This window comes from Herpailurus yagouaroundi, unplaced genomic scaffold, assembly GCF_014898765.1.
Source record: "Herpailurus yagouaroundi ecotype Mexico unplaced genomic scaffold, PumYag 186, whole genome shotgun sequence".
In the NCBI taxonomy this organism is placed as follows: Eukaryota; Metazoa; Chordata; class Mammalia; order Carnivora; family Felidae; genus Herpailurus; species Herpailurus yagouaroundi.
In genome coordinates, this window is record NW_024412417.1 from 44,535,758 (window position 1) to 44,549,372 (window position 13,615).

Genomic DNA, 13,615 nt, shown 5'->3' on the forward strand with positions numbered 1-13,615 from the left:
TGTGACCCCACGGGCTAAAAAAGCAGGAGAAGCAGGTTGGTGCTGGGCCTGGATAGTGCCAGGTCTGGTGGAGGCACCCTCAGCAGTTCTCAGGGCCACAGGCCTGGAAGGTGACTGCTTTTGTACCTCTCAGTTTGTCAGCAGGAAAGGGAAGGGCAAAAGTAAGAAGCTAGCCCAAGGTCATTGCTGAGTGGGAATGCCAACTCCAGAGATCTGGCTCCTGAGCTCGCTCTCTCCTACTGACAATTTTCTGCTGAATTTCATGTCAGACAAGCCATGCCATGTCCCAGCCAGGCCACAGGAAGAGACACAGTGACACATTTGCTCCTGAATGTCGGGGTAGGGTAGCGTGCATAGCTTGCAACAGCACAGGGTCCCCAAGGTAGTGATTACGGACAGCCCCCAGGGGCACTGATGGTGGGGGAAGGTGACTGAGGGTGGAGGGTCAGCTCTCTTCCCCTCCTGGCCCCACGTCTGCACTCACACAGTCTCTCGCGCTTAGAGCTATGTACCATCACCACAAGGAGTTCAAATACACAGCCCAGACACCTGTTTTCGGCTGCCAGAGCCTCCCCTCCTGTTCTATGGCCGAGATCACAGCTCCTTCTTCCCGGGCTGGTCTTCCTGGCTTTATGAAAGCACAGAGCTTCCCTGCCCATTTTAGATGGGCGCCTCGTCATTCCTGTGAGTGGTAGTAACACTCACCCACACTGGCACAGCACTTGCCTAATGAGGTTATTTACTGAGTGACTAGTTCTTTTTGTGCATTACATTGTCCAATTCTAACACATCTCTGAAGTTGCTTTTGTTTTTTGTTTTTGTTTTAAATAGGCTTCACACCCAGCACAGAGCCCAACATGGGGCTTGAACCCACGACCCTGAGATCAAAACCTGAGCTGAGATCAAGAGTTCGACGCTTAACCAACCACGCCATCCAGGTGCCCCCTGACGCTGCTTTTATTCTTTCTATTATTGGGTGGTGAAATTAAGGTCCAGAGGGTCAAAGATTTTGCCTGAGACCACACAGCTCTGACTCGACCCAGGGCTGGTATTCAAATTCAGAGCCCTCTGACCCCAAAGCTCCTGTCTTAACCAGTGAGGACTCCCCATTCCAACCCCCTAGCTCACTTCATTATTCAACCACTGAGGCGTTTGTAGATGAGCAACCTGAGACTCAGGAAGTTCAAGTGCCCCTCCCAAGGTCACTGAGAGAGTCAGAGCCGTGGTTAGACCTTGAATGTGGGTGTCATTGTTTTAAACCCATTATTCCTTCACACTGGACATTACTCTTCCTCAAACTTGGATTAACCAGTGACATGAGCAGAAAGGATGCACTCAGTGTCAATGAGGGCTCACTGACCTGTGGTCCAGCGATTCCTGGAGGCCCTGGGAGGCCCCTGGGCCCAGCATCTCCCTGTAGCAGGAACAGGAAAAAAAAAAAAAACAGTAAGAATCAGTGTCTGGAGCTTATACCCAGAGTCACCAGCAAGCTGCTGCCCTGACACACCTATTCACTGATTTCCCGCTGAATTTTCCGTCTCCTGCCTCCATCCAGCATGTCTGAGCAAAGGGTGTGGGCAGGTGGCAGTACTGAGTGTGACCATGCATTCATGGGCATAGCCCACGTCTAATGGGGTGGCCAGTCCCCAAGATGACCCCCTGCCTCCCATATTCACACCCTTGAGTAGGCTCCCCCCACATCTGTACCAGAGAGGCAGGGCTGTGATCTCCAAAGATGATACATATCATCGCGGTGACAAGGACAAAGTTTCCCCCTTTCTCCTTACCTTTTTCCCTTCTGTGCCTTCTCTCCCTGGCTTTCCCTGGAGACCTTTGTCCCCTTTAAAACCTGGCAGACCAGGAAGGCCCGGGGGGCCTGGAGGGCAGTCATTGCACACATCCTGCAGACAGTAAGTAATAGTTACTGGTAGAGCAAAAGGAGACACGTGCAAGTGATATAAAAGCAAACGGGTGGATCGAGTCGTTACCCAGAGCATTTGTGTCTAACTTTGCATTTTTCTCTCAATCTTAAATTAGATTTTAGTACTGATACATCTGGATTATTCCCTCCCTTCTCTCTACTTCTAGCCAGCCAGACTGCTCGAAGTAGAGCCCACAACAATGATGTCAAAAGCGCACCACTCCCTGTGAGCATTTAATAACATTACAGATTTGATGCAAACATTTAGTATTCTTACAAAATAACATGTCCCGTCTCTGAAGCTGGCGACAGAACCAAGCTGGAAGTCAAGTTCTCTGTCTTGTGCGTTTGCCTAAGTGGTTTGTACACAAAGCAGTCGAACAAAGGAAGCAATGGGCACACACCCAATGTGACCACACACACCTGGCATTGTTCTTTCTCCAAAGCAAGCATTTCATAAACGGTCCTAGGAATTGACCTTTGCTCTACTGCTTTGAGGCAGGTGAGTGATGTCCCTGGCATGATTCTGAAGTCCTCTGAGCCCAGGGAACATGATTTCTAATTTGTCTGTGTCATCCCAAGACCTTGCAGTTTGGAGTGCAGTGTGCAGCAAATAAAACTCACTGGCTTGACCACACTGTAGCCTGTGTCCTATCCCAGAGTCCTGCTAGTTTCTCTGCAATCCTCCCTCCCCTCGTGTGACAAAGATTGGATGAGATCATACAGAGGAGGCACTTAGAATAATGTGAGATCATTCCCAGTGCATTTAGGTAGTAGCCTCAATTCATGCCTGCACTCAGTGACTCCCTCAGTGCAAAACTACTTGCAAAGCATCCAGTTGGGCTCCACACCTTTCTGCTTTGAGACCCGGTGAGTATGTATCTTGAAGAGTTCATGCTTACATGGCGTCCATCGGCACAAAACAAATGCACCAACCACAGCCTTCTGATTGCTCCACCAGAGGCGTGTGCACAGGCCCGTGGCAGCTGCACGTGTGCATACTAAAGGTGACAGTGTGGGTAACTGAGCATTCTTCTTGGTCTCTAACTCAGGATGGTCTCTGACTCACAAAAGCAACTCTGAATGGCTTACTTTCCTTTCACTTGCTTCACTGCTACTCAACCTTTTAAACAAATGTTTACTTTGAGAGAGACAGAGAGAGAGAACGTAAGTGGGGTAGGGGCAGAGAGAGAGAGATAGACGGAGAATCCCAAGCAGGTTCCATGCTCAGTGTAGAGCCCGACGCAGGGCTTAATCCCAGGAACCACATGATCATGACCTGAACCAGTTATCAAGAGTCAGATGCTTAACCGACTGAGCCACCCAGGCGCCCCTCGTATGTAACCTTTGAAGAGTATTTAGAAATCTCCTGCACCAAGAAGCCTTCCTGATTGCTTCAGATGGGGGACTGCTTCTGACTCTTGTTCCCAGAGCCCCAGGAACTCCTGCTATTGAAGTGCTTGCCTCGCTGCTGACGTGGTCCGTGTACAGGTCCGTCCCTTCCCCGCCACGCAAAAAGAAGGAGTGGGCTCTCAGAGACAGAGGTAGAGTTGCTTTATCTTTACATGTCCAATTCAGAGCAAAGAGCCTCCTGCCCATCACGAGTTCAATAAGTAAATGAACTAACCAACCCAACTGCCCTACTGACCCTCTGACCTTTTGACGTCCTGTGCCATCTTCTTTTAGCAGGTGGTCTGAGCTGCTGGTTGAATGTTTTCTAGAGGCTGGGGAGTGCCAAATGTTGGGGTGTACGGAGTGAAGGTGAAAGACACAAACCAAAGTATACTGGTTTTGGCTGGTGTGTTTTGTTTGGAAGAATAGCAGATTTGGGAGAAAATCCCCTATTCCTAGACCTTGTCTTATGGTTCTTTCAAACGAGGTATCTCTATGAAACTCTGCAGCGATGGGTGTATGCTCTGTGGGAATGGGGCTAACCTGGGGGCACCAGAGATTCTGGTCACTGAGCTGTGGCTGGAGGCACTGGTGGACACAGTGGTGATCCGGAACCATTCTTTGTGGTGGGATCCACACCACGAAGGGGTTATCTGTATCTACCTAATATAAAATCTTCCCGCCTCCCTATTTCTTTCCAATTTCTGGAGGGCTCGCAGCCTGGGTCTGTCTTCGTCACAGATTCTGTGTAGGATGGCTCATTGAAGATGAGTTGTAGCAGGTCCCCAGACCTAACAGTGTGGGGGCTGGACTCACCACACTGACCCAGTCCAGGAATCCAGGGAACACAGTGAGAGCAGCCCCCCAACCTGCAGTCGCATCTATGCTCACTCTGGCCCCTGGGACCCCCGGTTTTTCCCGGCCCTGGGCTACCCCAAATGCCTTGAGGCTAAATAGGGTTCTGTTTGCAAGAGACCACACGAAGCCTCTGCCCACCTGGGATCCTGGCTTCACCCCTCTGAGTCTCAGCCTCCTAATCTGTGAACAGAGGGCCTCAAAGTCCGGTGAGAAATAAACAAGATAATGCATGAAAAATGCCTGACGCCATGCCTGGCACATGGTGACAGCACAATGAATCTAGCTGCTAATGTACCCCTGCGATTTCTGTTAGTCTTTCCTTCCCTGAATCTGCTGTCTTGCCTCATCTGCCGATAAGATGCCCTTGGTCATCAATACTGGCTGCCAACTTCTCCACTAACCGAGCTGTTCAGGCAACTCACTCAATGCCTTTGAGTCCATTCCCTTATCGTAGGGTCATTCTCCTTCCTTAGGGGATTGTTACAAAATCTAAATGAAATAATGCAGACAGAGCCCCAGTTGTGTTGCAGGGTTCTTTGTGTGGGGTCTATAAATGCTGATTCCCTCTGGTCTCTACCCCCTTTCTTTTGCCTGGGATGTTTTCATCAAACCCAGCTCACTGGGTTGGTAGTCAGCAGGGTACGGTACAGCAGGTAAATGCACCAGAAAATGCCTACCAAAGGGAGGAATGCCACAGACTTTGCTTTGTGAAGAAAGCAGTTGTTGCTTTCCAGGAGTAGAGAGAACCTCCAGGTCATCTTACCCAACCTCTTGCCAGATACCTGAATCCTTGCTGCAATATCCCTGCCAAAGGGCCACCGTGCAGCCTACCCATCCAAGCTCCAGGTGACAGGCAGGAAACTCCCCACCTATCTGTACTTTATCAGGTAGCTGTCACAAGCTCTGGCCCATGCAAGATGAAGTCAGATGACAGGGGCGTTAAACACGGGGGCCTGCAGCTGGCCACACGAGGTTTGGGTCTCAGCACTGCCATCATCCAGCTCTGTGACCTTGAACAAGTAAGTGCCTTCCCCAGCTGGGCTCAACCTCCTCCTTGGTAAAATGCAGACGTAACAGCGCCCACCCACTGGGTTGTTTGTGAAGATCAGATGAAATAATATTTCTCCAAGGGAGCCATCTGATTGATGGAGATATCCTGAGGATGACCTTGCTGGGCACACATCCAATTGTGGAAGTTCATTTAACCAGGACTCTTAGGAGATGAACTTTCTACCCAGGCAGTTTTCCAACTATGAGAATGAAGTATGTGATGGTATAAATTCCTGGGGGCAGAGATAAATATTCTGCAATAAAAGGTGCCTTCTCAGCAAGGGAGGGACTTTCCACCAGCCACCTGGCCCAGACCAGCAGTCTTTAACCTGCTATAAAGTAGGGAACGATAATAGTACACTCTGCTGACCTGGGCAAACCCACTTGGCCCCAGGCTGTTGTCTACAGGGTTTCCAGGCAAAGTGCAGCTCCATGGCTCCAGGGAGCCTCAGGCACCACCCTGAGTGTGGGTGCCCACTTCCTTCCGGGGTGCCCAGCTGCTCTGATGAACACAGCTGCACCCTGTAGCAAGTAAGGAACACCAAGCTGACTAAATGTCATTTTCAATGCTGTAGCCATAAAGCATGAGGCTCCACATTACTGTTATCATTGGCAGAAAGGCTGGGACATCTTGAGGTAGAAATCCTTGCAGGGGAGGGACAGGGCTGATGCAAACCCAGCTCCTTCTAGAGCAGTGGAATTATGAGAAATGATTTAGGCTCATAAAACCCTGCGATAAACAAGGAATTGAATCAATAGGTAATGATTTCTTGTCATGTCCTTGACTGTGAAAAAAGCTTTCTCTTGTCAATTAAAATCAGGAAAGACTTTCTACTACTTAAAAAAAAATAAAATAAAATGTATAACTTTCTACCAAGGCATCTCAATGTGTACAGAGATTACAAATCTCAGGCTTCTGGGAAGGTCTTCTTTTCCCTTTTGTTTTCCTCCCTTGCTCTCAGACATGAACTCTGTTTTGTTTGTTTGTTTGTTTGTTTGTTTGTTTGTTTGTTTTGACATCACCCAAGTGTTTGGAATGCAGGAAGTGAGGAAGAAGTTGATCACACAAATGCCAAGCTACACCCTAAATTAAGACAAAGGCTTGACACAGAGCCAGGAAAAGTGTCCTCCCCACTCACTGCAGTGAGACTGTTCTTTCTGAAGCACAGACCTTACGCATCTGTCTTGCTCACAGCCTGTCCTGGCCTCCACCATTTAAGGCCCGAGGCCCTTGGTCAGGCACCTGGACACCTAGTGGTTTTGGCTCAATCTCAGCAGAGGGATGTCTAGCTTCTCAGGGCTCTCGGCACTCATGGACAAGATGGACAGGTTCGGAAAACCATCTAAGTCTGAACCCAGATCTGGTCTCCTCTCGGCCAAGGGGCCCAGCAGTGGCCTTCACCTCCCTGCACCCATACTCTGGCCCTTGCATTGGCAGGACGCACACCCAAGCTGCCTGACTCTGCCTACGGCCCCCTGTTCAGAACACGAGAGACAGCCCTGTGTGGGGTTAGAGGTCAGTCTCTGAAATCAGCGAGGACTGGATTTTGCATTTCTAGAAAGACACTGACCTTCAGGGTCTCAGGCTCCTTACATGCCAACCTACAATGCAAACGGTACCAACCTCCTAGAGCAATTGTAGAAGAGAGAGATACACACCCAGCATTTAGCACAGCCCTGCACAGGAGAACTTTATGTGAGGACAGAAATGCTGTGTATCTGTATCATTCCAGTAAGACAGACTCTAGCTACATCTGGCCATCATGTGGTTGGAACGTGGCTAGTGGGACCAAGGACCCGAATTTTTAATTGCATTTAATTTTAGTTAACTTAAAGTTAAATTGACACCCATGGCTGGTGGCTGCCAGATGAGAAAGAGGATTTAGCGCATCGCCGGGCACACAGGGAGTTCTCAAAAATTCTGCTGCTGGCCTCATTGACACTAACACACGGTTGTGCAAACAAAAACCCCCACAACTTATTGAGATCTCCAACTTCCCATCACCATTTTCAAAACGCATGCACATTTGCTTCATGCTTTTACCTTGACCAAGAGATTTATGTCCCCTGGAGACAGTAGAGAAGAAGGCCCCTGCCAAAGTAAAAAGAAGTCAATACGGACACACACAGGAACGTGCACACAGTGTATCCCATTCTAGCTCAGACAGTGTAAGGGCTTCAAAGTGCGCCCCATCACGCAGAACGCATCTGTGCCCTGCACACCATGCAAAAAGCCCTGCGTATGTTCCAAGCCGAGGTGGCACGGGAAGAAGTCACTTCTGAGGTCACCATACAGGCTGTCAGTCCTAACCAATTCTGACTGACATCAGCCTTTCTGGTCCCCAGTCCCCTTCTGCTGGCCCGTTCTCCTGGTGGCCTCTCCTCCCCGCCCCCCTCAAAACCTCATAGGTCATATGGGTGCTGTGGAAGGCAAAGGGAGGCACTATCCTGGATTCCCCAGATGGGTAAGAGCCGTTGCCATCAGTCATTGACAACCTACTATGAATTTAAAGCCACTTTTCCAGCTCTCCCCAGTGAAATTGCATTCTAATCCTCACCCTTCATTATGGGTTGAAGGAGTGCTAATTCTGGGAAGGAGATCTCATTAGTCAGGGGTAATTACAGAGCCTCTGAAGGTATGTACATAGAAGTCTGCAGGTCCCCAAATTTGCAGTCAAACCCACTGAGTTGGATGTGTTGTGTTAGGATTATGGCCAAGGTGGGGTGGAGGCTGGGTTCATACTGGGGTATAAGGAACACACAGCTGGAGCGAAAGCAATGCTTAGAAGGCAGACACTGAAGGAAGAGAGAATTCTTAGGTAGAACTGGAGTAGAGGGACATGGTTATTTTGCAAACTTCTAACTTCTGCAACGGAGAAAGAGTGCCAGAGAATCCAGTCTCCAGGGGAAGGTATTAGATTTTCCTCTATAATATGGGAAGCCTGTGGCCACAAGTGAACATACACTGCTGAATTCTTTTGATTAAGTCTGTGTTCGAGTTTATGAATTATGAATTACCTCTAGCATCCTGGGGACGCTGACACCAATACCATTTTCCAGGCTACCAAACCCCTTTCCCTGACCCTCCAGGGCTCCTGCCGCACCCTGCGGCTAACCAAAGCCATGTGTCGGCACCACGTACGTTTGCCTAGGATAACCTTGGTAGTGACTGTGGATGGGTGTGGTCTCCCGGGCTCCTGGGTACAGGTGCTCTATCAACCCTCTGGACTGTGACCCAAGGTGGATACCCAGGACAAAGGCTGGCAGACTCCGATTTGGAGGTGCCCAGGCAGTGCCAGTGTCACAGGCAGAGCTCACTTTGAGTGTGGCTGCTACAACAGAAGCCGAGACCTCCCTCGTTCTGAGCGAGACCCTCTGCAGGAAGGCCTATCTCTGCAATATTGTTTATTAAAACTTTAATTTAAAAGCAGAAAGAGGTTTTATCCTGAAGCCTTACATTTTTCCCTGGGAAGTTAATACTGTTCAAATCGGGACATGTGCATGCTGTTGGCATCACATGAGCTGCGATGTTTCCATGCAGTCATGAGAGCCCCCTGTGTAATCAGTTGGGCCACACCAGACCACACAGCCAGGCAGCACTCACAGAGAGACAGAACAGGGAGCAGATGTTCAGTCTAGGTGCAGCGTGGCCTCGGGGAAGAGTTTAATTAATGCCTTGTACCTCTTCCATAAACTTCTCGGGGTAGGTCACTTAAGAACAGACAGGAACGGGTCTGTGTGGTGCAGTGCCTTCCGAGGGTGGGCACAAGGTGCTTAGCCGTCTGCCAGGCTGGCCTCTGAGGAGTCACTCACATATGGACCATTCCAGGAGTGCCGGACAGGTAGGCAAACAGACAGTGGGAAGTGCTGAGGCCAGTCTGAGCCCTCCTCGCCTCCTCGTGTATCGCTCCACCAGCTGCCGGGACGCAGGCTGGAAATGCAGGACTGACCCATACAGCGGTGACACACAGTGGCCTCGTGTCAAGGTGGGACAGTGCCGTGGTGCCGTTCACAGATCCAGATCCCCATGGGGTCAGGCCAAGACTGCCTTTCCCCCACCCTGTCCTGCCTCCCTCGATCCCCACGGGCTTCACCCTCAACCCATCCGCTGCCCAAGAGTCCCCGCTAGAGGCGCAGAGGGGCCCAACCCTGGACGGGGATGCCCAGCACAGGAGTCCTGTGGGTGCAGCGCCGGAGAAATGCTCTGGGACCGTGCAGTAAAGGCTGAACTCAGCCAGCCAGGGGCGTCCAAACCCACTCACTCTGACCTTGCCAGTTCCTGACGGGTAACCTCGACGCCTTCACACGCCTCACCTGGTAGGGCCTGGGTGAGCTTCCCTTCTGGGTGATGTGCCATGCTTTCCCCGAGCACCTGCTGCCCTCTCACATCCGTGTGACCCCAGGAAACTGCTGGAGAGTGAAGTGCTGTCCCCACAAGCCCTCCAGGGGAGACACACGGGGAGCCCTGTGCTCTGTGCCTCTGCATCCTTCCGTGCTGGCTGCCACCTGTGTCCTCCCTCCATAAGGAACTGTCATCGTCACCATGAGTGGAGCTGCCTTCCTGAGTTCCTCAGTGAATCACTGAGCCTGAGGGGGCTTGGGGACCCCCTCTGACCAGCAAGAGCAGAGACCCCAACAGCTACTGGGATGTATCTGGGACCATTTGTGGGCAGTGCATTCAGTGAATTTAATGGTGATGAGAAACAGACCTATTTCTTCTCCCTCCTCTCTCTATTCCCCCCTTCCTCCCTCCCTCTCCCTCTCCCTCTGCAGGTGACCAGCTATAAGACAGCCATGCTTCTGCACATTGCCAGCAGTCTGTGTGCTGGCTTAATTCTCTTTGCAGAGAGGTGTCAAGGGCTAGATTTGGCAGAGGTCATTTGAACCCCCGTTTAGTCTCCGGCCTGAACCTTACTCTCCCCTCGCGTCATCGGGGCCTTGCACCAGGCTAATGGCTTCTGCGGGGCTGACTTCACTGCTGCAGAGCTGGCTTGGGCAGAGGAGGAGGGTGAGTGAGCGGCCCCTCATCTCTCACATGACCTGTCACGTGTCGCACGGGTACGGCCTCCGGAACCCTTCTGAATAGACCAGGATCCCCATCCAGGTCTCCTCTGTGCCCAGCACCCAGGAGAGGGTGTGAAGGTTGCTGGCATCCACAGTGGCCTCTGAGCCCTGGGTGCTTGTCTGAGTCCTCCAGGTCAGGCTCACAGGACACTCACGCTCTCAGGTCCAGCTTGAGCTGAAGCTTCTGGCACGTGAGCATCTTGGTTTCGGAACCAGACTTATGATCTCCCCCTTGTGACCTCAGAATCCCCAGCCCTGATGCTACCCTCTCTTCCCTCCTGGGTAACGTCTTTCAGTGGATCAGTGGACCAGTTTCTCCTGCGTCTGCACCGCTGGCCGCCTGCCTGGATCGCTCACCTTCACCACTCCTTTCTTGCAGGGCCCCCTCTACCCCATCCAGTGGCTGGGTCACTTGGCCAAGCCTTTGGGCTTCTCTGCCAACAGCAACATGGGGGATATGCATGATGCACGTGAGGGAGCCCACAGGAGCCTTGGGCTGGACCGCCAAGGAGCCGACGTGCAGGACCAGTCATTTCCCGGCAAGCGGGAGCCATGGGCTAGACCACCAAGGAGCCAGCACGTGGACCAGCCATTTCCCAGCAACCCCATGGCTACCACCATTCCCATCATATAAAAGGGGAACCGGATGGCGCTCACATACTGGACAGGGGCAGGAAATGGGCCAGTTAGGAATTTGCAAGGTACAGTGGGGTCCATTTGCCCGCCCCCAGATCCACTCCCTACCCTCTGTCCTACTCAACAACCTGAGGCTGCACCGTGGGGAATGTGTCATGGGGCTAAGTACCTGCTGGCCTTGGCTAAGGTGGACAAGGAGAGCCACCCTCAGGAAACTGGAGTTGGGGAGACCCTGCTCCCATGCTGGGCCCAGCTCTCTGGCAGTGGCTTTGAACCCACAACGACAGCTCCAATTTGGCAGCCCTTCCCCACCCTTGTGCTCTCACTTGGTGCTGAAAACTGGGGTCAGGGTCATGGCCATGTCGGCCTCCCACCGTGGCTTATCTCTGGGCTCCCCAGCATCTCAGATCAGCCCCCCGCCCGTGGCTCTGTGAGAAGTCCCTCCTTCAGCCTCTCACAATATCTGAGTTGTGTTTTATTCTCACTGGAGCCCTGACTTGAGAGTCAATATTCATCCAGAACAGTGAGATGACATACTGGTTTTCCAGGAGGCCCTCTTTCTCCTGGATTTCCTGGTACACCCTAAGAGAAGAAAGAAATGAAACATTAACTGTGCTAAGCTCATCATCCAGAGCCACTCTGCTCATGCCCCCCCCACCTCTGTATCCGCCAAGTGTAACAGGGTTGAAAACATTCACCCAACCGTAAAGACTGGCACCAATAAAAAGGCATGGTTTGCAACCTCAACCAAGCACTCAACGCTTCCCAGAAAGTATTCAACTGTGGCAAATATTTAGAATATGCCAACCCTCCTATGACTCCTATCCAAAATGCAAAGCTGCAAATGGCTCCTGCACACATCCCACCATCCTTCTCCAAACACAGGTGAAAGGGCCAGCTTGGAGAGCAGGACTGGTTTTAATAGCACGTTGAGGTTGGGGCAGGTAAATGAGAATATGTGGACAGGCTCTAGAGTGTAACTTCCTCCTCTGCAGTGGAACCAAGGAAGGGAAGGGGAGGGTGACTGATCGTCCCTGCCCATAGTGAACTGAAAGTATAGATGGAGCGATGCATGTCTAAGAGTAAATGCTACCGCTTAATGGCGCCAGACATCTTTGTTTCATAGGAACTCATTGTTGCCAGCCTACCATCCGGTCAGCGGATGCAGTGAGCAACACCCATGTAGAAGACACATGGTCCCTATCTTCTTGGAGCTCAGATCTATCTGAGCAGAAGCCAGACAATGGATACTAAGAGATGACTATCGTCGTCACGATGTCAGAAGTGATGCACCTTTAGCATCAGATAAGGGAGAAAGCCCTTGCAGGGATGGGTCAGGAACAAGTCCGTGGAGAACAAGTCCATGGTACCTGACTTAAGCAGATAGGACCAGGTAAGGATATTGACAAAAAAAAAAAAAAAAAAAAAAAAAAAGGAGGCATTGTATGGGACACTGGGAGCTAATGAGGTTCTGAAAGCATAACACAAAAGCATAAGGAGTAAAACTAGACAATACAAAGTCATAGGTCACGATCAACCTAGGTCATAGATCAAAAATCTAAAAATGTTCCTGGGGAAGGGGCAGGGATTAGTGGAGAAGCACTATTCCTCCGGGGGTTCCCTGGTCAAGGGGAGGCTGGGAGACGGTGGAGGACGGTGGGCTTCCAGGGGGGTCCATAAGAACCCCAGCTGAGTGGGTACCATTTCTCATTACTTACGTCCTGGCCAGCTGGTCCCTGGGGGCCGGGGAATCCGGGTAAGCCTCGGGATCCCTGAGGAAAAAAGAAGGCAAGTCACTCGCCAACAGCTTAAGCAAAATTAGGTCCCCCATTCCTTGGCAATAGTTGGTTCCCATTGTACAAATGGCCTGTTACTATGAGGAATCTGATATAATGCATGTGCCAAGATTCCCTGCTCAGTGATTACTCATTTCCCCATTGCTGTGGAAGTGGGAGTGTCACACACACGCGCGTACACACACACACACACACACACACACACACACACACAGAATGCTCTGGAACACCTTCACTGTGAGCCCTCCTGCTCAGGCCCAGGAGGAAGGCCCCTTCCTTGAGTGGAAGGGTCACAGGGTCAGCTCCCGCGGTGAGCGCACCGGGGCTCACCCCTCTGCATCTGGTAGGCTGCTGGCCGGCTGTGCACAGTGTCCCCTACGTAGAGGACATTTATTACTTTCTATTAGAAAATCATTCCCATTCTGTTGAAAATTTCTGGACAGCATCAGGAATTCTCACACATATTTTACACTGTGGCTCTCCCTTCTGTGGAAATCTTCCTTAAATAGAATCAGCTCTCTGTCCTGGCAGGTGCCGGAACTGTGCCACACGGCAGCTCAGGAGCAAACCCTGCCTCTCTGAGGACTTCCCAAAATGTCCCCTTCACATCGACCCCTCTGTAGGAGCCCCATCCGCCGTATCACCAACCCTATTGCTATGCTACATTAACTTGTTCTGAAATCTGATGGCTATCAATTAACTGCTCTGAGCCTCTGTTTTCTCATCTATAAAAAATGGGTATAAAAACGCCATTTCTCGGTTCAGAACTCAGAGTGCACAGAATTTTCATGCAAAATATGTCATCATCGGTGCTAATATGCAGCTCCTCCTGCTCTGGGGGCAGTTTGTAGAAATTCACATTTTCCTGGTAAATGCATGCATATGCTTATCACCCATG

General features: G+C 51.1%; 1 protein-coding gene across 4 annotated transcripts in view; it reads right to left on the reverse strand.

Moving 5' to 3' along the window:
- The window catches only part of COL22A1 (collagen type XXII alpha 1 chain), a 258,511-nt gene that overhangs the window by 54,878 nt on the left and 190,018 nt on the right, over positions 1-13,615 (reverse strand). For all 4 annotated transcript variants that reach the window (XM_040494491.1, XM_040494492.1, XM_040494493.1 and 1 more), the window contains exons 42-46: positions 12,640-12,693; positions 11,459-11,503; positions 7,266-7,313; positions 1,788-1,901; positions 1,361-1,414 (exon numbers count right to left, since the gene is read on the reverse strand). In XM_040494491.1, coding sequence (XP_040350425.1) covers positions 1,361-1,414; positions 1,788-1,901; positions 7,266-7,313; positions 11,459-11,503; positions 12,640-12,693 — 315 coding nt within the window. The remainder of the gene's footprint in view (positions 1-1,360; positions 1,415-1,787; positions 1,902-7,265; positions 7,314-11,458; positions 11,504-12,639; positions 12,694-13,615) is intronic.